This window comes from Panthera uncia, assembly GCF_023721935.1.
Source record: "Panthera uncia isolate 11264 chromosome B3 unlocalized genomic scaffold, Puncia_PCG_1.0 HiC_scaffold_1, whole genome shotgun sequence".
NCBI classification, from domain to species: domain Eukaryota; kingdom Metazoa; phylum Chordata; class Mammalia; order Carnivora; family Felidae; genus Panthera; species Panthera uncia.
This window is the reverse complement of record NW_026057582.1, coordinates 64,955,607-64,977,897: the sequence shown is the minus strand read 5'-3', so window position 1 is coordinate 64,977,897 and position 22,291 is coordinate 64,955,607. Positions and strand designations below refer to the sequence as shown.

The window sequence follows — 22,291 nt, the reverse complement described above, 5'->3', positions numbered from 1 at the left end:
AGCTTCTGGTAAGAGCAGGCTGTTAGTAGTTAAGTTCTGGGGAGTCAAAAATTATATACGAATTTTCAACTGTGCTCCTAAACCCTGCATTGTAAAGGGGTCAACTGTATTCTCTCATTTTAGTTAATTCGGAAACTTTTTTTTTTAAGTTTATTTATTTATTTATTATTATTTTTTATGTGCATTTACTTTTGAGAGAGAGAGAGACAGAGGTGTGAGTAGGGGAGGGGCAGAGAGAGAGGAAGACATAGAATCCGAAGCAGGCTCCAGGCTCCTAGCTGTCAGCACAGAGCCCAACTCAGGGCTCGAACTCACAGACTGCAAGATCATGACCTGAACTGAAGTTGGATGCTTAACCGACTGAGCCATCCAGGTGCCCCATGTGTATTCATTTTGAGAGAGAGACAGAGACGGTGTGAGAGGGGGAGATGGCAGAGAGAGAGGGAGACAAAGAATAACAAGCAGGCTCTGTGCTAATGGCACAGAGCCTGACATGGGGCTCGAACTCACAAAACTGAGATCCATACCCTGAGACGAAACCAAGAGTCAGATGCTTAACTGACTGAGCCACCCAGGTGCCCCTGGAAACTTTTAAAAAGAAAAGGTAATATACAGCCTGTAGTCTTAAAAAAAAAAAAAAAAAAAAAAAAAAAATCTAATAATCAGTGGTATGAAAGAAAAAACAACAACTCAAGAACTGTTTCAGACTAAAGACCTATCCCTCCAAAAGTTCCTATCACAACCAAATGCTATTTCCTGATAAGAGACAGTGGTGATGAGGGGAGTGCTTTAAGGACATTACTGGAGTAATCAACAAACCTGGACTATGGACTACAGGTTAGCTAACAGTATGAATTTGCTAGCTAATGTGGATACATGGGAGAATATCCGTATTTTCAGAAAATGTACACGCAAGTATTACAGAGTAAAAGGGCACGACATAAGCAACATATTCTCAAATGGTTCAGAAAAAAACAGTATACATACACATATAACACGTGTAGGTATATATATAAATATGTGTGCTTATGCATAAATAATATAAAGCAAATTTTAAGTACAGTTGAATCTGGGCAAAGGCTATTTGGAAATTTTTTTAACTTTTTTTTACAAGGCTCAAATTTAAAAACAATAAAGGTTAGTATAAAAACAATGAAGCCTAAAGGTTTACAATTCACCCAATTCTTAAAAGAGCGAACAATTAAAATGGAATCTTAACACGAACAAAGACTCAATTTTCTTTTTGTATAAACTCAGCCTTATCAATGGATATGAAGACTTAACTGCTTTCTCACTTATTTTATGAATGTAATTCACTGAGTCATAGTTCTTTAGAGAATCTGTCATTTGATTTTGAGACATAAACTATTTTACTGACCTTAGAAAATAAGCAACACTTACCTGTCACGTGTATAACCCAACTTAGGTTCAGTATAATTAATAATATCCTCTGCTGCCCAGGATGGTGACTGGTTTCCACAAAGAATCATCTGGACTTCTTCATGGCTGAAGGAACTTAATTTCTCCATTGGAAAAACTTTATTAAACCCATCTACATTATACATAGCAAAAAATCAAAAACAATAAAACATGTAATTCAATTTCTAAGTTATAATTCCAAAATGAAAAATTTCAAATCAAAATACCTAATAACAGAATGGAATATGAATAAAATATTAATAAATTTTTTAAAAAACAAATATAAATTAAAATAGCTTGAAATCAAAGCTATGCTAAGGTTTTAAGTACAGAAATTTCCCTTAATACTGCAAATGTGAACCGAGATACTCGCTTAGTCACTATGGTCAGTAGCCAAATTTTAGTAATTTCTTAACCAACTCTTTGCATCATACGAGCTAGGTGAATCTATATTCTTTTTCAGAACTAGTAAGTGACAAACAGTCTAATATATTGTGCTTCAATTTTCTCCTGAAGAACTTAGGTTCTAACATGGTTTAAGTCATCCTGATCATGCAATGTGGAAAGTACGCAAACTTATGTTCACGTACAAATGAAGAAATGGAGGCCAAAAGTGGGTCCCCCATTACTTAGGAGGAACAAGCTGAGGGTATGCCACAGCTTGAGAAACATTCCAACCTGTTCTGGGTAATCTGCAGGACCTAACTATCTGGAAGTCAAAAAACCACAGGGCAAATCTAGAGACTACCAGCAATTCTTGACAAGGTAAGTGCCTGAATTTCAACTGTCTCTAAGTAAAAGGAGAGGTATTAAGCTCAAGAGCCCTAAAAATTACCTCTAAAGGCTTCCATCTGTTTCTGAATACCCGTATGCATACAAAAGTCAAACATCAAATCCACATATTCTTCTGCATTATCCATTGTTATCATCTGCAAAGGAAAATTTGCCAACATTATTGTTACTATCCAGGGATGTTTTCAGTAGCTCCTACTACAACTGGCCTCATCTAGAGGATGTTTCTGAACTTAACAACTGTATCAAAAGCAAAATTTTTACCTCATCTTCCCCACTTGGCTTGAGATCCACAGCTGTAAAACCATATATTCTTGAGGAAGGGCAAAACTGGAAATTTAAACTGGGAAGACGAAAAGTATTAGATTAACATTCAACTACCATTGGTGTTTAATTTTTAAAACACTGCTGCCCAAACCATGATCCCCCCCACTCCTCTGGCTTAGATGTTAAGCATGAGGCCTTTTGAATGCAAAAACCCCATCCACAAAAACTAGTAGGCCAATCATCACCAAACCTGGCTTTGCAAAGACTGCATGAAACCACCACCTTTCCAGATTTCATTTCCCTTTATGGCACAAAATTAATAAAGGGTTTTTGCAACAAATTAGGACAGCAACATCTTTACTTTTTTTTTCCGAGAAGAAACTATTGCTTCACTTATGTTATTCATGCTCTGTCCCTACCCTCAAATAAGACCTTGAATATATAATAATTTATCAAACAAAACTTCTCAACATTATCAAGAAAGGAAGAAAGAGAGAAAAAGAAAAAGAAAAAGAAAAGAGAAAAAGGAAAGACAGACAGACTTGCAGTCAACCCAAAATCACAGAAAAACATACCAAGGGTATAATACTACATGTATAGAAATCAAAAGAATTTTATCAAAAGATCTGTAGCATCGGAGTCAGTTAGTACAGCCATTGGGCATAAGGCCTACACATAAAGCAAACTACTTTGAGCTTTGCCAAGTACACTATATATATTAATTAGCTATGATTTCTCCAAGTATCTTTGACTTTGGACTTTCATACAATATATATACATTAATCACATCTGATAAATCAGATAACCTTCCAGAGATTTGACGATTAATAAACTATATTCTGATATTCTGAATATTGTCTCTATAATATGAACTCTTTAAAATTCAAATCAATAATATTTCCTACAGCATATTATTGTTCTTAACTGACTATTTACTCATACATTGCAATTAGTGGGGACAAAGAAATAAAAGCTTTAAAATCAATTCATCCATTAGGTTGAAGAATGTATATATAAACTTACCCTAAATCCTCTATGCTAAGTGGAGGACCAGACCCTGATGGATTCTTTAGCACTAGTTCCTGTAATTTCGTGTTCTTCTCATCTTCAGAAAGACCTTTGTTGCTTAAAATCTGACGCCTCTTGACAGCAAGGTCTTTAATTTCTTTTAAAAATCGGGCTCGGTGTGGGTTTACTAGTTCAAAGTCTTCCCAAGTTAAAATTCCATTAAACCAAGCTGGGGGTTTTGGTTTGGGGGGATCTAGAATAAACTCTGATTTTGAATCCTCTTCAAAGCTTCCTACAGAGAGTGAATCATGACCTTCTTCTGTAGAAGCTTCAGACTGACTTTCAGTACAGTGTAAGTCTCTATCACCTCGTGACTCATAAATTAATTTACTCATATTGCTTTTAATGTCACCCATACACATAAGTTTAAAGAAAGGCTTAGAAATAGGTAAGTCCACAAGTCTATTGTCTTGAATGCATTTGGCCAAGAAAATCCCAAGGAAATGAAAGAGTTTTGTGATCCTTTCAAGCTCATCACTATCTTGTGGAAATGGTGCCGTGAACAGCCCACATGATCTCTGCACATAGTATCCGGGAGGTTTCAATCCACCTCCAAGATCAACCTAATTTTTTAGAGGGAGAAATAAAAATAAAATTAAACAAAAGATGCATAAGTATTAAACATCTTCATCAATTTAGCTATCTTAAAGTATTTATATATACCTTTTATTAGGTTTTGGTGACTAAATTTTCTTCTTTAAAACCATTTTAATAATATCAAGATTAATCAATAATGGGGGCCCCTGGGTGGCTCAGTCAGTTAAGCATCCAACTCTTGATCTCAGCTCAGGTCAAGAGTTAAGTATCCAACTCTCGATCTCACAGTTCAAGAGTCTGAGCCCCACGTTGGGCTCTGTGCTGTTAGCATGGAGCCTGCTTGGGATTCTTTCTCTCCCTCTCTTTCCACCCTTTTCCTGGTTGTGCTCTCTTTACATTAAAAAAAAAAAAAAAAGGCAAAGGAATTGAAGGCAAAAATGAACTAGTGGGACCTCATCAAGATAAGAAGCTTCTGCACTGCAAAGGAAACAATCAACAAAACTAAAAGGCAACCAATGGAATGGGAAAAGATATTTGCAAATGACATATCAGACAAAGGGCTAGTGTCCAAAATCTATAAAGAACTCACCAAACTCCACACCCAAAAAGCAAATAATCCAGTGAAGAAATGGGCAGAAAACATAAATAGACACTTCTCTAAAGAAGACATCCAGATGGCCAACAGGCACAAAGAAAGATGCTCAACATCACTCCTCATCAGGGAAATACAAATTAAAACCACACTGAGATATCACCTCATGCCAGTCAAAGTGGCTAAAATGAACAAATCAGGAGACTATAGATACTGGTGAGGATGTGGAGAAACGGGAACTCTCTTGCACTGTTGGTGGGAATGCAAACTGGTGCAGCCACTCTGGAAAACAGTGCGGAGGTTCCTCAAAAAATTAAAAATAGGTCTACCCTATGACCCAGCAATAGCACTGCTAGGAATTTACACAAGGGATATAAGAATGCTGATGCACAGGGGCACTTATAAACCCCAATGTTTATAGCAGGACTTTCAACAATAGCCAAATTATGGAAAGAGCCTAAATGTCCTTCAACTAATGAATGGATAAAAAAATTGTGGTTTATATACACAATGGAATACTACATGGCAATGAGAAAGAATGGAATATGGCCTTTTGTAGCAACGTGGATGGAACTGGAGAGTGTTATGCTAAGTGAAATAAGTCACACAGAGAAAGACAGATATCATATGTTTTCACTCTTATGTGGATGCTGAGAAACTTAACAGAAGACCATGGGGGAGGCGAAGGAAAAAAAAGTCAGAGAGGGAGACAGCCAAACCATAAGAGACTCTTAAAAACTGAGAATAAACTCAGGGTTGATGGGGGGTGGGAGGGAGGGGAGGGTGGGTGATGGGCAATGAGGAGGGCACCTATTGGGATGAGCACTGGGTGTTGTATGGAAACCAATTTTACAATAAATTTCATATTAAAAAAAAAGATCAATAATAAAAAAGTTAGAAAACCTGGCTTAAATTCTGAAAGCATAACTTATTTTTAATACTTTCTAAAAGCAGAATCACAATCAGACATGGGAAATGGGAAATAAATCTTACATGACGAGATTCATCATCTGGAAAGTTATCATCACAAAGCCACGCTCCCAAATCAGTTCTCTGGAATTCTGCTGCCACCAAAGCATAAAATTCTAATGTAGGGCCCAAGCCAGTTCCTTCTTCTCCTAAAAATTCAACCTAAAATATGAACAAATTGTGGGGGAAAAGTGAGCTTAAAGAAAATGTTTTAAAATTATCCCATTCTTACCAAATAATACATTTTTTTAATAGCAGAATATTATAACAACACAGAAGTTTTATTCTAGTTTTTCTAAAAAGTATATTTATTGTACACTATTACACATTTAAACACCATGGTGAACATTGTTCACAAAGTGATCTCTCACACCAACTTTACAAAATAGATTTTCATCCCTTTTGTTACACCAAAGGAAACCAAAGTTTAGATAAAAAGGTTAAATTATTTGCTTGAGGAAATGATGGCACACAGATTTGTCTGTGTGCCTATATGACACCAAAACCTAAACTCTTCCACTATTCCTGACTTGAGGAAATTACTTCCAAGGTTTTTGTGTCCATACTCTACATATTCCCCAATTATGTGAGAGGCAGCTTACAAAAACATACAGTGCATGGTAAAAAAATAAAATAATTAAGGATTTTCTACTTAGAGGAATATATGGGTAGGAAGAATAAGATGAAAGCAAATAGAGTTTAAAGTGAAAGCCATAAGTCTCATATACTTTCTAAAGATACAGCATATCTGTCATGATCAGTCTCTGATCCAAAAGATAAACTAAGCAGCTGGTTCATATTTGTGACAGAACAGAGATTTCTTTCATTGTCCCTCATAGAAGAAAGAATAAGCATACAGGATATGCTCGACAATGCCTACGATAACATCTCTACAGAAAATACATCATGTTTTATACTGCCATTTATTATAACAGCTCTGAATACAGACCCATGGTATAATGCCAAGCACAGTTTAATATAAAACAGTATGCTCCAAAAAAATGTGTGTATCTAATAGCATAGCTTAATGTACAGGTAAAACTGAGAACATCAAAAAAAATTTTTTTATCTTTATTTATTTTGTGAGAGAGAGAGACAGACAGAGCATGAGCAGGGGAGGGACAGAGAGAGAGGGAGACAGAGAATCTGAAGCAGGTTCCAGGCTCTGAGCTGTTGACACAGAGCCTGATGTGGCACTTGAACTCACAGACCGCCAGATGATGACCTGAGCCAAAGTCCAACGCTTAACTGACTGAACCACCCAGGCACCCCAAAATTGAGACTATCAAAAAAATCCTTAGTGAGTGCTATTATTCAGTTCAGGCTTCATTAAGCAATGAGAAGTATCCTTCAAAAAGACCAAGCATTCTCCTACCCCAAGAGGGAAGATACTCTTTGCTACTCATCAAATCAAAAGATCCTAACCTTTAAGGAGGTGAGCTGACATCCTATTTCAAAAGATGTTCTATGAGAGGGAAAGGCCTTACACAGAGGGCAGAGAAATCCTTTCCCGTTTCTATCTAATGCAGTTTGCATGCTGTGGAACAAACAGGTTGGCTGGTTCTCTGTCATTCCTGCATACTAAAAGAAATTCTATGTGCAGTACCTCAAGAACTGATTTCCGATCTGCATGTATTTGCATGACATTCTCAGCCCATTCCATCAGAGATTCACCACGTGGAACTTTTACTCTTTCATGCTTGAGACGACCCACTCGAAACTCCCCAGGATCATCTCGCCTTACACTACTGGTGGTCCTTGTTCTTTCCACGGTGGCTTCACGTCGGTTTTGTAACCACACTATTGCTCTGAAATAGAAAAATATTCATGTAGCTGTAACATTCAGTAATAGTTTGAATGTACTACTAAACCAGCAACATAATTCCAAGATAAGAATTTTAAGTTGTATTTTATTAGGTGAGAAAATACAGTAAACTTTTTTATTGTATCAATTATTATTTCCTCTCTGAGTTAAAACATATAAAGCTCTTTTATTATTTTCCTTAAACAAATTGAGGAAGTACTTGGGCCTGCATTTTTCCTCTTTACCTGAGTAATTAACAGATCAAAATAAAGCTCTCTGGTCCAAACCACACAGAACACATAAAAATACACACAAACTGGGGATTAAAGGAATAGCATAGGGAATATAGTCAATAGTACTGTAATAGCATTGTATGGTGGACAGATGGTTGCTACCCTGGTGAGCACAACATAATGTACAGAGTTGCTGAATCATGGTTGCACACCTTCAAGTAATGTAATATGGTGTGTCAACTTCAATTAAAAAAAGACAAACTTATAATACACAAAAATACAAGCAAATGATTTCTTAACTATCAGAGAAACTATAAAATGGTTAGGCTGACTTAATTATTTATTACTGTGCTACAAACTGAAAAATGCTACTGATTTTAAAGTATTTTCTTTTGGGGATACCCAGCTAGCTCAGTTGGTAGAGTGTGCAACTCTTGATCTTGGGGTTGTTAAGTTCGAGCCCCATATTGGGTGTGGAGGTTACTTAAAGTAAAATCTTTAAAAAATAAAAAAATACTCTCTTTTGGACAATACAGAGCTAACCCACCCTAGAGGGTGGGAGAATCTTGAACTAGAAGGAAGAAAATGAAAGATTTGCTCTCATGTGTGCTACAATTTGTTGTTAATCTCAAGCCAATCAGCTATAAACTCTGAGAATCAGTTTCCTCATCTATAAAACAGAAACCATAACCAATGCCACTTATGACAACAGGGCTATGATCTCATATGTACAAATGATTTGTAAATAGTATAACTATCATTATACTGCTCCATTTTAAATTATAACTTTTCTACTTACATCTACTTCGAAAGTATTCTGGGTACTCAATCATTCAAAAAATATTACTGAATACCTCCAATGTGCTGTACATACTGCTTTAGGAACTCTAGCTAGATCAGTGAACAAAAACTGCCAGAAATTCCTGCCCTCATCAAACTTTCATCTAGTGGAAGCAGACAGAAAAAAGAAGTATAAAATTATGTAGTATGTTTGAAGATTGTAAGAAAAAAATGATGGCCAGAAGGAAGGAACCTTTCCATGTTATGTATTCATAAGCATTTAATTTGGTATTCCTGAGATAATTTATGTAAACTACTTAATAAACTGTATTGTAAATGCTGATGGAAAACACAATACATCTGATCCTTGAGTAACATAGGCTTGAACTGCATGGGTCCACTTATACGTGGAATTTTTTTTTTTTTTTAATAAATAACAGGACTACACATTTTTCTTCCTTATGATTTGGGACCTGGTGGCTCAGTCGGTTAAGCGTCAGACTCCATGAATGAGATCATGGTTCTTGAGTTTGAGCCCAGCATTGGGCTCTGTGCTGACAGCTCAGAGCTTGGAACCTGCTTCAGATTCTGTCTCTCCCTCTCTCTCTGCTCCTTCCCCACTCACGCTCTGTCTCTCTCTCAAAAATAAATGTTAAAAAAATTTTTTTAATAAAAAATGAAACAAAACATATTATTTTCCCTAGCTTACTTGTTTCTAAGAATACAGTGTAAGTGTGCCCAGGTGGTTCAGGCACCCTGAGGTGACTCCTGATTTGAGTCAGGTCACGATCTCACAGTTTGTGAGATCAAGCCCTGTGTCGGGCTCTCTGCTGACAGCATACAGTCTGCTTGGGATTCTCTCTCTCAATCTCTCTCTCTCTCTGCCCCTATCCCTCTCGCTCACACTCCAAATAAACAGACAAATAAAGAAAACTTAAAATACATGTTAACTGTTTATGTCATCAGTAAGACTTCTGGTCAATAGGAGGAGAAGTCAAAAGTTATACTTTTTTAAATATGATTTTCAACAGTGCAGAGGGGTTGGCATCCCTAACCCCACATTGTTCAAAGGTCAACTGTAAGAGAGTACATATCTAACTGGAAACCAAAACGTGTTTCAATACTGATAACTCTTTATAAGAAAACAAGATAATATATTCCTTCCATCAGTCCTGACATAAAGTATACTTGCACATTTTGAGCGTATTTAACATTAAAAAAATATTAAAGGACACATTTCCTACCTTGACGCACCAAATGCTGTACATGTGAAATAAAGCTGTCTAGTTTCAAATGGTATTAGAAAAGGACACTTGCTGGTTAACTGTTCACACCAGTCTGGCAGAGCCCCACTTGCCAATGCCAAAGGTTCCTGTAAATTAACAAAAAACAATGTCTTAAGCCAATTATTTACAAAGACAAAAAGGAGTTCTTAAAAGTAATTAACGAAGAAATTAATGCAGTGGACCATATGGTCTAAATCACTGAATCAGAGAAACAGTAGAGATGGTGGAAGGTAGAAAAGGAAGAAGAGAGAGTACTTGAAAGTCCAAAAGTTACAGACTGAAGAGTTCGACTGAGTTTATTACCTCAATCTGCTGCAAAATTTTTGTTGTGATTTTTTTGCTAGTGAATTCATCTGGTGGAAAAGTAAACTGGGGCTGCTCATCACCTTCTGTAAAAGTAATAAAATTAATAGAAATTTAAACTGACTTCCTTTTTAAAATGCCATAGAAATGAAACAAGGATTCTTACGGACCTTCTTGGGATATTCTTGAATAAGGGTCACTTGCAACTATATAGAGAATACGCAGCAGCTGAAGGACATCTTCCACTCCACAAGAATTCTGACCATTACCGGCTTTGGCCTGAGGTTGTTCTTTCGTCAAATTAAGAATATCACTACTCTGAAGGGTAGAAATGGCCCCCTGGTTTAATCCAGACTTTGTTCCATGCTCACAAAAATCCTATAGAAAAAATTAGCAAACTAGCCATTAATCACATTTTCAAGAAAAGCAATATATCATACTATTAGTATTTGAAAATGCTGAAATTTTTCAAATTGCCTTCTTTTTAAATAAAAACACTATTACCTAAATTGAAAATCAATGTGTTCTAAACCATTAGAGCTCCCGAATAAACTATAACCACTGTAAGCTATAGTTAAAACCATGTACTTAGATCCAATATCACAAATCATATTTGGAATTTTAGTACTTGGCATATTAACAACATTAATTCAACCTCATTTTTTCAAACACGTCCCAATGAACCTTTTTCTTAAGAATCTTAAAAAGCTGCAAACAAAGCACAAAGCCATTCCCAATTGTGTTTTGAAGCCAATATATACCTTATATGCAGCTATGAGCTGAGAACAATTTCTGTTTTTCCTAATACTTTTATTAGTGCCAGTTAATTTCCAGTGGCGCAGGAAAGCGGCGTCTGCATTCTTCTGCAGGTAGGTTATCAAGTCATTCTTTGGTAATTCATCAGTGCCAAGGTACTGTTCCACATGCTCTATAGACCAACAACCCTACAATAGGAAAAACCAAATGTTGGCCTTTCCTGATTAAAAGTCTATGCTATTTCACATGCGTTACATAAGGTAGCTTTAAAATCATGCATTTAACCTCATCTAAAGAATTCCATGTTAGTAATTTTTTCCCCTCAAATGTTCAATTAAAAGTAGCAGTTTTTCTTTATTTTTCCCTTTTTTCACTAAGTAGCCAAGAAGACCCATTTAATATAACTTACCATTTTTCCATTTTCCTTCTCTTTGTCAGAATCCTTCATTTCTCTGTACATGATTCTAAACATGAAGATATTTTTCACATTAATTCATAAATCAAATGATTTGTGGTTATTTCCAATAAGGCTTCAATTCTTTGAAAGATATATGAATGATGTCATTCATTAGCCATATGTTTAAACATTAAACTCAGGGAGAATTTATGAAAATAAATGTGTCAAACATGGGGGAAAGTAGCAGAAATCATGTTTCTGAAAAAGAACTACTATTTACAAATTTAGCAGAATTGCAAAGAACGCATACATCAAACCTAGAACTTTTAAAGGTATGAAGTAATACATTATGTCATGTTATAACTTTCATATACTGTTGTAAAAAAGAGATGAGAAATGGTTTGCTTCTGGGTCAAGATAGAAAAATACGATAGGAATAACATGGACCAGGAGCACTTATATTCACACAGGCAGTGAAGATCAAATTTGAAACTTAAGAAAAAATTGAACAGGGTGGGGGAAATACCCTGACAGCCTTGTGTACTCTCTCAAAAGGATCTACATCACTTTATTAGACATTATATAAAATTATCAATGATGTTAACAAAACATCAGAAAAATAAGTTTACATAAGGATGATTGTTAAGTATTATTAAATTATATTAAACTATACTATTATATAAATAGCTATTATGGGGAATACTGAACACCCAGACAATATTGAAAACACTTTATGTATATTAATTCATTGATTCCTCACAGCTACTCTCATTTTACAGATTAATAAAATGAGGCACCAAAATATTAAATGTGCCCAAGTTCATTATTCATTACTTGTTCAACGAATGAATGAACAAAGAGAGGTAGATTTAAACTTGCAAACCCCAAAACAAATAACAAATAGAAAATATTTAGTACTTCATACACAATCCCAAAGAGTTCAACAATTATTACATAAGATATTAGTCTAGTTTATTTCTAATTAAACCAGTTGAAACCTTAAACCATTCTACATCATGTGTCAGAAACACTCTTGTCTGCTGCTGTAAACCAAGAGAACAAGAACCATTTTGTTTCTACAGGAAAAAATACAGAACTATAATGCTTCTTGGCTCATGTACCATGAAAATATTTACTTAAAACATTACGTGAAAATCTCTTACGTGTATGTTGGCTCCCAAATACGCCTAAGTTTATCTGATTTCACATTGCCGTTACAGGACAACTGAAGCAATTTTTGTACATAGTAAAAAATAGTTGATCTGAAATTAGTGAGTGGTAATTCAACTTCACGAGTTGTTCCAAGACCTGTTACTTTCAAAGTGAGGGCTAATCGAGGTGATGGAGTACATTCAACTTCTTCTAAGAGCTCTGAATGAGGTGTTCCTAAAAATAAGAGATCAAAAAAATTACACTAAAACAAACAGTCCAGAAAGAACACTGCACTGGGAGACAAAGCTACATGGTATCTAAACTCTTCTGCCATTTATTAGCTAAAGACAACAACTACTTAGGACTCTCCTGGCATCAACATTTTCGTTTTTTAGAAATGAAAACAATCAACCTAGGTTACTTAAAGATGGCACTAAAGCTGCATTTATGCATACGATGGGGATCTCTCATTATTACAAGAAAACACATGCCACTATCAACAACAGCCAAAGTATGGAAAGAGCCCAAATGTCATCGATGGATGAATGGGTAAAGATGTGGTATATATATACAATGGAGTATTACTCGGCAATCAAAAAGAAAGTATGAAATCTTGTCATTTGGAATTACATGGATGGAACTAGAGGGTATTATGCTAAGTGAAATTAGAGAAAGAAAAATATCCTATGATTTCACTCGTATGAGGACTTTAAGACACAGAACAGATGAACATAAGGGAAGGGAAGCAAAAATAATATAAAAACAGGAAGGGGAACAAAACAAAAGAGACTCTTAAATATGGAGAAAAAACAGCGGGTTGCTGGAGGGGCTGTGGGAGGGGGGATGGGCTAAATGTGTAAGGGGCATTAAGGAATCTATTCCTGAAATTATTGTTGCACTATATGCTAACTAATTTGGATGTAAATTTAAAAAAAATAATATTAAAAAAAATTTTTCATTTAAATTAAAAAAAAAAGAAAACACATGCTAACTGTATGATTTCAGAAACATTTTATTCTTATAAATGAGAAAACTAAAATTATTCATAATTCTACATCGAGAAAAAAACCACCTACTGAGAAAACCACATACTCTGGTCAATGACCTGCTCATGTTCAATGAGTGGATTGTGAGGTAAACACCCACACTCACACCCACATACAGGTTCATAGTGTATTTGGTGGTGCAATCTTTTTTTATTAGTTCAGGAATTTTTTCCTCGTATCATGATAGAGTCTTTTAAAGTATTACTTTATTCATTGCATGGCATTCATACCATTATACCTTAACTGAACCATATCCCTGTTATTATACATAATAAAGGTCATTTCTAATTTTCTGACAATATAAATAATACTTCTATAGTCATCAGTATATATACATCTGGGTACAGAGCCAGTATTTCTTTGGTATAGACTTTTAGTAGTAACAATATGAAATATATTGCCAAAGAGCTCTACAGAAAATTTGTAGAAATTTATATTGTAGGAATTTATATTCCCTAGCATAGGTTTTTCTTTTTTGAAGGGATCTTGGAATATCTTGATTCAGTCTATACACATCCTCACCATAAAACATTATACTACGAAGCATACTTACTTCCATATTTAACACAGGTATCATTCTATCATGTAAAGAATACATTCTATACTTAATCAACATTTAAGTCTTCCTTAAGGATAATATACTGAGTACAATACTGACGTTTATTGAAGCACACACCAACTGTCATGCTAATAACTTTATATGTTTTGCCTCATTTAAATCTTTTAATTACCTTGTCAAACAGAAACTATTATTCTCTACACGTAAGAGGTGAGAAAATTCAGGCTTACACTGATGATATGCTCAGTATATTAGCTTCCTATTGCTGTTGTGACAAATTACCATCAACCAAGTCGTTTGAAACAACTAGTTCCAGAAGTCAGAAATCTAAAATGGGTTGGCAAGGCTTTGTTCCTTTTTGGAAGCTCCAAGAAAGAATCTGTTTCTTTCCCTTTCCTAGCATCTAGAGGCTGCCCATATTCCATAGTCCATGGCCCCTCATCACTCTCATCTCAGCTTCCTGTTGTCTAATCTCTTTCTCTGTCTCAGACCTTCCTGTATTCCTCTTATGTGGACCCTAGTCATTACACTGGACCTACCCAGATAATCCAGGATAATTCTTCTATCTCATCTGCAAAGTTACTTTTGTCAGGTTAACATTACCTATTCATATATTCTGGAGGTTAGGACCTACATGCCTTTGGGGGATCATAAGTATGCCTACCACAACCAAAACAGACTTGTAAGAAAGAGAGTTACCAGGATGAATAACTCCAGAAATCATAAATGAAACCACTATACAACATTTCTTTTTCTTTTTTGCTTTAAAGAGAAATAGAGCAGAGGAGGAGCAGAGACAAAGGGAGAGAGAGAGAATCCCAAGCAAGCTCCAAAGGGTCAGTGCAAACAAAGCCCAAACCACAAGATCATGACCTGAGCTAAAGTCAGATGCTTAATCAACTGAGGCGCCCCATACAACTTTTCAAAATAAAATCTGAACAGGAATAATTCATAGCAGTTCAGATCTAGTGGAATACAGGATACAAACAATCCACCTTTAAATGAGTCTTCCTTTAAAAATTACACAAATACAAAACACAGTGCTTTAAATATACCGTAATTTGCTCCTTTAAAAATAATCTCATTTTTAAGGACTTGTGGCTGATATACAGTTTTTTTCCTGAAAACTTTTACTTATCAACCTGCACATATAAATAGCCACTTACTTTCCTGATTAGATATAACTACCTTCTTTGGTATATATTAAATTTAAATCACAAAAACTAAAACACACAGTACCTGGGGGCGGAATCTCTAGATCAGTTGTTTGTTGGACATTAGTCCGACCAGGTCTAGGATCAAAAGCAGGAACCAAAGCAGAAAACTGCCGCTTAAGCACATAATCATCATCCCATGTTCTCCGACGTCCTCCTTTAGTTTCATACTCTTCTTCTTCCTATTAAAATAAAATTCCACATACAGACAAACAAGATAAAACTTTTCATTATTGCAGAAGTGATGTGCTATCTATTTCTTTTTTTAAGTTGATTTATTTATTTAGGGAGAGAGAGTGTGTGTGCAAGTGAGCAGGGGAGTGGCAGTCAGAGAGGGAGAGAGAGAATCCCAAGCAGGCTCCAGCTGTCAGCACAGAGCCAACATGGGGCTCAAACTCACGAACCCTGAGATTACCTGAGCTGAAATCAAAGAGCCGGATGTTTAATCGACTGAGCCACCCAGGTGCCCCAATGTGCTATCTTTAAAATAAGGTATATAATAAATACTTCCCTATAGGCATTACACTTCCTTATTTAGCTTTATTTCTTAAACACACAATGAGCCAATATAAACATGTATAGGCACATACATTTCTTAATGATTTAAGCTTACCAAAAAGTAAGTTGCCTTAGTGGTGGTTACATAGAACTACACATGATAAAATGACAAAGAACCACATACATACATTGCACCAATATCAATTTCATGATTTTGATATTATACTCTAATTAGGTACGATGTAACCACTGGAAGAAATTGGGCAAAGGGCACAAGACTGCCCTAGTATCTTTGCAATTTCCTGTGAATCTGTGAATTTATTATTTTTAAATAAGTTGCTTTTTAAAAAATGAAAATTTTATTACATACTGAATTATATACAAAATATAATGCTAGGAAGTTGCTTTAAATAATGACGGGACAGATAAATCAAACACGTTTGATAAAGTGCTAGTAACCACTAGAATCAGATGACGTGTTAGTGGGATTCCATGCACTATTCTACTTTTAGAATGTTTGAAAATTTCCCTAATTCAAGTTTTGAAGGAACATTTTCTCCTCCCCTTCACTATTACTATCAACAAAAAAAGAGTTCAATGAATTATAGATGTTGTAAATGTCTGATGTAAAAAGTAACAATTATGTATGTACTTAGAGAGACACACATAGCCCCTCATGTTCTGAATACTTAATTAAAATTAACTTTTAGAACAATCAAAGGTATACTTGATAGCTCTGTAGCCAGAACGTTTGGGTTTTAGTCCTAGATCCAAAACTTCTATGTTTGACCTTTACCAATCACTTCATCTGAAAATCAAGACTAATAAGAACCCTCAAAAAGTTGTTAAAAGGTTTTAATTAGTTAATACACTTAAAGTATTGAAAACAGTGCCTAGGACTCAACTAATGATCAATAAATGTTTAGCTAATAGACTAATATTATCTCTACTACTGAAAACTATAAATCTTAGATTGTAGCAATTAATCATTTTAATATATGTTCACTGCTACCCAAGGGTCAAGATGAAGGGTTTTCAAACAAGAAACTCCTTTATGCATTATGCCAGAGCAACCATGGACTCTATCTAGAAAATAGAACCCAAGCAGTAAGGGAAATTTCTTTTTGCTAATTCTATCTGGTAGCTAGCTTCTTACCCCCACCCCAATCTCCATATATTTTTCTAGACATTTTGGTTGATGCCTTACTCTGAAAGGAAGAAAAATACACTGAAGGGAAGATAACCATTAAGATATTACCTGCTCCCCAATAGGTCGGCTCCCTGCTCCAGCAGGGACTTGTGGCAGCTGCGAGGTGACAGCATGGTGTGTTACATCAGAGCGGGAGCCAGCTCGACGCTGTAGGGATGGACGTCTCAGAATCTGAAATAAGAAAATGTGAACAGACATGTCTAATTATTTAACACCTATATATATCCCCATTCAGACTTAACCTCAAACTATCAGCCCCTATTATCAAAACTATCTTTAAAACACTTCATATTCATTAGTCATCTTCAGAAAATTGAATGCTTTATATTCAACTTACATTGTATACTAACCTTCACAAGAAATATGCTACTGTAATGTTTTTAAGTAATATATACTAAAAGCATTTCTTGAGAGTTTTTCACCCCATTAAAACCCAACTTTATGAAATTTTTAAAAATCTACTAAAATTTTATAAAGAGAAATAAAAAATATACAAGTTATAATAAAGGGTATTTGCAGGCAAAAGTTCAGTTTGAAGACAATCATAGTGGTTAGATATTAAGAGTCTAGATCAAACTTTCTAAGTTTGGGTTCCCATTTTTGTACTTAACCTAACTAATTAGGACATACTTTTTTTTTTTTTCTATGCTCTACCTCGTAGATGTAAGGACTGATGAAAATAATACATAGATACTGCCTGCAAAACACTACGTACTAAAATATAATTATTGTGGAAGAACCATGAAAATTATATTGTTTAGGATTAGTGCAGTTCTTTACACTTTTAAATCAGTCAAAACATCAGCATGTGACATTGTAGTATTTTCCAAATACTGTAAAACCTTGGATTGCAAGTAACTTGCTCTGCCGGTGTTCTGCAAGACAGCATTTCTAATAAATTTTAACTTGCTAAACAAGCAATGTCTTGCCATATGAGTAGTACATGAGGCCAAATGTCACATGATCACAACTGAGTCAATGGTTCTTCTCTCTCACTGTGGATTGGAGATGATCATCTCCCATGCTCGGATGCTTGGTCTCAGGTCATGGTGTTTGGCAGAAATGTGATTTTTTAGAATGTTGGAAGGTACCCACAACTGGCACTAGTGTATTTGTTGTCACTTCAAAGCACCTATGGACAGTCCTTTGCTCTTCCATACAAGCATAAGCTTAGGAATGCTTTGCTTCATTCTAGGTCAGGCTGCCTGCAGATATAGACCCTTTCCTCAGCTGCCTTATTGCCGGTTACATTTAATAGAGTATATGACAAGAGTTTATTAATACTATACTGTAGTCAACATCCATGCAAGTGCATACCATGGCCCCCCTGCAGAAAAAGGTTGAAAAGAAAGGTAGTAAGGAGACGACTACAGTCAAAATTAAGAAGGAAATCATCAAGAAGTACAAATGAGGTAAGCAAGTGGCTGAAACTGCAAGATTTCATAAGAAGTTTACGTCTGCATCTGGTCTACAGATGAGGAGGAGAGAAAGGCAGAGAAATCCCTCACCTCAATGAGATTAGGGAAATGTGTAAAATGTGGGAAACTGCAAAATTGTGTAGAAAAGCACCATCCGAATAAGGCTATAGCAATGTGAGCAATGAATCTGTTCAACAACAATGCAATGTTACATTTTGTGAAATCCTCAAAAGGAGGCAAAAGCATGTGTCATTGGATAGTTTCCTCGTTAAAGTTGCACAAAAAGAAAAAGATTCCATCGAACCAACAGCAGTGATTCCGTTAGTTCCGTTAGTGATAGTGAAAGTCATCCTGCATAATAACCCTCCTCTCCCTTGTCTCCCTCACACCAGCCACGAAGGTTTTCAAAGGTAAGTGCAGGTTAACTTATCTTCCTTCTTATTTTGTATTTTCTTTATTATTCTGTATTACATTACAGTATTGTAATCATTTTTTATATGAATATTTTTGGGTTGTGGAACAAATCATCTGAATTTCCATTATTTCTTATGGGGAAATTCGCTTTGATATGCAAGTGCTTTGGATTACAAGCATGTTTCTGCAATGAGTTATGCTTGTAAACCAAGGTTTTACTGTATAACCGATATATTTTCTTTTAAGGGAGAAATGCTCAGATTAAAAGTGCTTTTCTTAATTAACCACGTTTTTCATACTCATGCCATTATTTCCTTGCTTCACAGTTTAACCAGGACTTTGCTTTTCCTCTCTTCATTCCAATTATTAACATCTTATATTAGTTAAGAGAATGGGAGACACTCTCTCTACCATAACCTCCTCGTATTCTTGGTCCTCCTGATTGTCATCTTCATTCTCATCATCTTCCTCATCTGGCTCAGGCAAGTCTTCATCATCATCTAGCTCAGCTAATAGAGTACTGGCACGGCAGCTATCCAGGAAATCTGGAAGAGAAAACCAACAACCTTACTGTCAACACAATTAACAAAGCATGATAAGGTAACTTTGCATATTGGTTTTACAAAACAAAAGTAAAATTCAAGACAGACAAGTATAAAGACCACATTTAGCAATGCCACCCTTCTACCACCATGAAGACAAAATGAGTAATACTGGTCACAAGCATGGCAGAAAACAACAGGATAAAGTTTGACCATAAACTAAATCCAAGTCCACAAAATCATAATATAAAAAAAGGTCAGCAGTACGGGCTAGGTTTAAAAATAAGAATCCTATCACCATTCTCTTTATAAGTCACAGGAAGCACAACATGGTGCAAAGAGAACACTTTGGAGTCATTCGCTCTCAAGAAATATCTCTATTGAGTACCTACTCTGTTCTAAGAACCGTGATAGGCACCAGATATACCTAGTTGTGAACAAAACAGACCTGGTCCGAGCCCCCATGGAACTTATAGGGGAGAGAGACATTTAAAAAACAAACAAATGAATATATAAATAGGAACTGGGGTGCCTGGGCAGTACAGTCGGTTAAGTGTCCAACTCTGGCTCAGGTCATGATCTTGCCATCTGTGAGTTCAAGCCCCATGTCAGGCTCTGTGCTGATAGCTCAGAGCCTGGAGCCTGCTTCAAGTTGTGTGTCTCCCTCTTTATCTGCCCCTTCCCCGCTCACACTCTGTCTCTCTCAAAAATAAACATTAAAAAATAATAATCAATCAATAAATAGGAACTGTAAAAGACTGTAGGAAGGAAAAGACAGAATAAAGTTAATCTGAGAGACCTGGGATGTTCATAACTGCTTAAGGACACTACCTATCTACTATGGAGTAACATATGTACCATCTTTCCTATTATTTATATTCCCCCCAACCCCCAATGAAGACTGTATCAGATAAACATCGTCCCACATAATGAAGATGCTGATGAGCTGTTCTTCACAAGAAATGAAAAGAAAAAGTAATAATGAGGCTAAAACAGAAGTTTTTACTGGATACAAAAGAAAAAACAAACTTCTATGGATAAAAAGGCACACTCTATATTCCAAAAGAACATTCAGAAGACAATTTATAACTGCTTTGTAGAATCTTCTATCTGCAAACCTCTGAACCAAATACATATTTTTTAAGTCTAATAATTACACAGGACTGAAATTCAATACCTTTTATTAGAAGGCTAGTAGAAGAATGAGGCCCAATACTATAAGCAATTAGTTTCTAAGGCACATATTTTTTTAACATTTTCATATTCTGGAGTCAGAATGTGTCTTACAAGCAATGGCAAGTCTCAGCTGAATTGTCAACATTTTCTCCTTAGTGACATAAAATAATTATAATTATTGCCATCTTAAATTTGATGAAATATATTACCCTTAACCCATGTAAGGTACCATCCTGCAATTTAGGAGTGGTCCTCATAAATGTGATGTGGTAGTACACACACAAAATCAATTCCACTTTTGGTTTATTTTCAAAGGAACATAATCTGACTGAAATTCCATCTCTCACATGTTATAATTCACTGAAGCCAACGGCTTTTTTTTTTTTACTCATCTTCTTATTTAAACAGCTCCTTATTTCATAGATTTGACCATATCACAGAATCATGTTCCTCGAAACCTAATACAGTAAAAGTTTGCATACATAAAAATTATTCTGTAAGGCAAATGTTACTCTGATCCTTGACAGCAGCACCCTTAAGATAAATCTTCTAGTTTTAGGAATGTAAAAAAAGGAATTTATAATCATGTAACATTAATTTTCAAAAGGCAAATGGGAGCCCTAATACTTTTTTAATATTCTTTACCACCAGCATACCCACAACATTTTTAAGTTTCACATAATCAAGAATTAAAGTTTCAATGAAGTTAACATGTAACCAATGAGTAGGGAGGGGCAGAGGGGCGCCATGAGAAAAACTAGAGTAGAATATAGCTTATTAGATGAATTTACATTACTTTGGTGTAATCATCATCATAATTTTGCTATATACACATTTAATAGGTAAGGTAGATACAGAGAAATGTAATGATCTTCCTAAAACCAGAGAACATGAGATCCAATTCTTGGCTTGAAATAGGGGAGGACACATTCAGAGGAAAACAAACACACATGAAAATAAGATTTACACACTCCATGTTAACTAACTAGAACTTAAATAAAACTTTGAAAAAAAAAAAAAGGATTTATATAAAAGAGTACTTAAACTGTATCTTCATATAAATGTTCTTATATTTGAAATTACCGAATTTAATTTTTATTTTTTTTATCTTTTTTTATTTTTTTCTTTATTTTTTCTTTATTATTATTATTTTTTTTTTTTAATTTTTTTTTTTTCAACGTTTTTTAATTTATTTTTGGGACAGAGAGAGACATAGCATGAACGGGGGAGGGGCAGAGAGAGAGGGAGACACAGAATCGGAAACAGGCTCCAGGCTCTGAGCCATCAGCCCAGAGCCTGACGCGGGGCTCGAACTCACGGACCGTGAAATCGTGACCTGGCTGAAGTCGGACGCTTAACCGACTGCGCCACCCAGGCGCCCCTATTATTATTTTTTAAATGTTTATTTATTTCTGAGAGAGAGAGTGAGACAAAGCATGAGTGGGGGAGGGCCAGAGAGAGGGAGACACAGAATTGGAAGCAGGCTCCAGGCTCCGAGCTGTCAGCACAGAGACCGATGCGGGGCTCGAACTCATGGACCGTGAGATCATGACCTGAGCCGAAGTCGGACGCCCAACCGACTGAGCCATCCAGGCGCCCCTCAAATTTAATTTTTAAATAGAACAGGCACTGGCATCAAGAATGTACGTACGTATGTATGTATGTACGTATGGTAAAAGATATTCCAAAACAATAATGACGGAAGTGCAACCTTTTTGAAAGGCAATTCAGCAATTACTTCTTTTAAAAATCTTAAGGAAATATCTTAAGGATATTAAGTATCTTAAGGAAATATACAAAAATACAGTTCAAGATGCGGATTCATAACAATGTTTATGGTAATGAAAGGATGTGATTTA

At 35.5% G+C, this 22,291-nt stretch overlaps 1 protein-coding gene across 6 annotated transcripts in view; it reads right to left on the bottom strand.

The window, feature by feature from the left end:
• The window catches only part of HECTD1 (HECT domain E3 ubiquitin protein ligase 1), a 90,005-nt gene that overhangs the window by 1,871 nt on the left and 65,843 nt on the right, over nucleotides 1-22,291 (bottom strand). For 4 of the 6 annotated variants that reach the window (XM_049612931.1, XM_049612934.1, XM_049612936.1 and 1 more), the window contains 15 exons: nucleotides 19,126-19,259; nucleotides 16,931-17,053; nucleotides 15,200-15,356; nucleotides 12,367-12,589; nucleotides 11,216-11,270; nucleotides 10,812-10,994; nucleotides 10,221-10,428; nucleotides 10,051-10,136; nucleotides 9,706-9,833; nucleotides 7,251-7,452; nucleotides 5,669-5,806; nucleotides 3,502-4,109; nucleotides 2,476-2,554; nucleotides 2,255-2,348; nucleotides 1,402-1,552 (listed from right to left, as the gene is read on the bottom strand). In XM_049612931.1, coding sequence (XP_049468888.1) covers nucleotides 1,402-1,552; nucleotides 2,255-2,348; nucleotides 2,476-2,554; nucleotides 3,502-4,109; nucleotides 5,669-5,806; nucleotides 7,251-7,452; nucleotides 9,706-9,833; nucleotides 10,051-10,136; nucleotides 10,221-10,428; nucleotides 10,812-10,994; nucleotides 11,216-11,270; nucleotides 12,367-12,589; nucleotides 15,200-15,356; nucleotides 16,931-17,053; nucleotides 19,126-19,259 — 2,569 coding nt within the window. The remainder of the gene's footprint in view (nucleotides 1-1,401; nucleotides 1,553-2,254; nucleotides 2,349-2,475; nucleotides 2,555-3,501; nucleotides 4,110-5,668; nucleotides 5,807-7,250; nucleotides 7,453-9,705; nucleotides 9,834-10,050; nucleotides 10,137-10,220; nucleotides 10,429-10,811; nucleotides 10,995-11,215; nucleotides 11,271-12,366; nucleotides 12,590-15,199; nucleotides 15,357-16,930; nucleotides 17,054-19,125; nucleotides 19,260-22,291) is intronic. The other 2 variants (XM_049612933.1, XM_049612935.1) reach the window with 2 other exon arrangements.